We start from the raw sequence: 2429 nt of genomic DNA, 5'->3' as shown, positions 1-2429 counted from the left end.
CACATACAAATACATATATATATGTATATGTATTCGTTTGACAACTTGCCACTTTGTGCACGTAAATTTTTGTCGCCTCTTTTGAATTGATAAGAAAATTCATAAAATACTTGCAATGTGAAGAAAAGAATGGCGAAGTGAAAGAGAAACCCAATCTAAAGAAAAAGCAATCCAACTCAAGTGCTTCAGCAGCCGTGAAAGTGGCATTTGAGCTTTTTGCACAAACTTTTCCGGCACCAACTTGCTAATCTAATGAACAATTGTGGTTGCACCTTTGCTGAATGATCGCCATGCCACAACCCCTTTAGCTCGCTTCACTCACCTCTGCAATTGGCAGGTAGAGAAACTTTTGACATTCAAATGCATGAAAATGGAAATTAAGCAACCTCAGCATAATCATCATCATCATCATAATTATCAACATCATCATTACCATCTTACTAATCATCATCCTTTCAATATCATCAGCATCTGGTTAAGAATGTCACAGCAATGCGAAAATTTTTTAATCGAATTCGCTGTCATCAGAAAGCGATGGCTGCAGAAATTTAATGAAATTTGCAGAAAATTTTAAATTTCTCTTTGGTTGCTTGAAAAGTTTTCAGACAAGCGCACAAAAATTCAACTCATCGCAGTCAACCTTATTGTCATAATTTGTGTTTACAAACTTGACGAATTTACTCAAACGACGGGAACCAAAAAAAGAGAAAAAATACATTGCAAACAGTGAGGAGCACTCTTGAAGCGTGGCATATGTGTCCACTTTTAGCCGAGTTGAGCTAAACAATTTTTACCCCGTCTCTATAGAACTAACAAACAAAGGGGCAAAGCAAATAGAAGTGAAACAAAAAACTGAAAACGGGGAAGAGTGAGTGAACCTTAAGTCAAAAAGAAAGACGGCTGCAAAAATTTTCTGTTTACTGTGGCTGGCGAATGCCGAGTATGAAATGGAACAAACAAACAAAGGAAACGGAAATTGAAAGCAAAAAGCAAAGTAACCGAAACACTTGTTACCCTAAGAGGGGAAATAAAAATTTAGCTACTAATTTTTAAATAACAAGGTGACCAAAAGAATCCATACAAAATTATAAGAAACTTTCAAAATTAACTGACCATCTTTTTCTCGACCATCGATCTTTAAGAATATCTTTCTCAGTTGCTTCAAAAGCAAAATGTCTCATCACTACTCATGTCAGTGAATAATATCTCTGAGAACTAAAATTGGACACTTGGCTGTTGAAGAGTGCGAGAAAAGTAGAAAATGTCTAAACGACACCGACAACGACAAAAGACAAATAAAGGCTAAGCAAATAAAATCTAATAAAATGAAGGACACAAAAACTTGAGCCAACCTCTTTGGTTTGTGTGCAAAATGAGCTAAATACAGCACAAAAGAGGGAACAAGGAACAACTGGCAGCATCAGAGGCAGAAACAAAAGAGGAAATAAAGAGGTAGAAGTATGTTTCATTAGCGGCAGCCAGCGACAAACCAGACAACAAACAAAGGCAAAATGACAAGCCAAGGACACACAAGTCGGATATTTGTACATAGACACACATTGAGCTCTTGATGAAGTTAAATATAGAACGTGCATGGCCAGAATAGTTAGACAACATTTTCGGTGACCTTAATGTATGATGCAGTGTGATCCATGAAAATCGCCTTTCGTTTATGATCAAATGTATATCATATTTGGTACGATAATACGAATGATCATGGTCCCATGGCATATGTGACAAAGTAAATGAAAGTAAAGTAGTTAGTGTAGACAAATCTTTTCGAAAGTTATATGTGGCAGCACTAAGTAGTACATCCATTAATAGTTGAATTATTAAATGTTTAAGGATGTTTTTGTAAAGTACAAAAGTCGTGGCACCCTTTCTGACCATCAAAGAAACCGCAAGGCTGCTTATATTGGGGCACCTTGTAGCAAGTTCGTGTCAATTCATTGTAACCCCAAGTATTATCTTGTCTACACATATATCGACCTCCCGTTCTTCTGCATACCCCTAAAAACCAGAAAAAGAATCAAAAAGAATTAATTTTCTACTTTATATAGTATTTCAACATACTGCTTCGTATTGGGCTGTAGCTCATGTCTGCCAGTGAAAAATGCAGAGAGCAGAGCAAAAAGATTGTTAAACCGACGAATCGCATTCTAAAAACAGAACTAAGTTCCATAAATTATTGTAAAATACTTCATTTATACCGCAACGAACTGATTGATCAGGAAAGAATCAATTGAAAAGCTTTTCTAATTCATTGTATATAGATTTTTTTTTTTTTTTTTGGCGTGTCAGCAGTCAATATCAATGTCATTCCCTAGTCTTATTCAATCGACAGAATGAACTCAAGGAACTGACCGTCCAAATATCTAAAGTGAAACGTACCCAATAATGGTTAACAAGTGCCTGTAAGTATGTGCTAA

At 35.9% G+C, this 2429-nt stretch overlaps 1 protein-coding gene across 1 annotated transcript; it reads right to left on the bottom strand.

The window, feature by feature from the left end:
* Window positions 1–1760: 1760 nt before the first annotated feature.
* LOC137574939 (uncharacterized) lies at window positions 1761–2151 on the bottom strand. Its single transcript, XM_068287370.1, has 2 exons — window positions 2074–2151; window positions 1761–2010 (listed from the first exon to the last, which is right to left on the bottom strand). The coding sequence occupies exons 1-2, from the start codon at window positions 2096–2098 to the stop codon at window positions 1841–1843; spliced, it is 195 nt and encodes a 64-aa protein (XP_068143471.1). The 5' UTR covers window positions 2099–2151; the 3' UTR covers window positions 1761–1840.
* Between the last annotated feature and the right edge of the window lie 278 nt (window positions 2152–2429).

Source organism: Drosophila tropicalis, unplaced genomic scaffold (genome assembly GCF_018151085.1).
Source record: "Drosophila tropicalis isolate 14030-0801.00 unplaced genomic scaffold, ASM1815108v1 contig_516, whole genome shotgun sequence".
In the NCBI taxonomy this organism is placed as follows: Eukaryota; Metazoa; Arthropoda; class Insecta; order Diptera; family Drosophilidae; genus Drosophila; species Drosophila tropicalis.
Note: the sequence above shows the minus strand (reverse complement) of the source record. Positions and strands in the feature narration are given on the sequence as shown.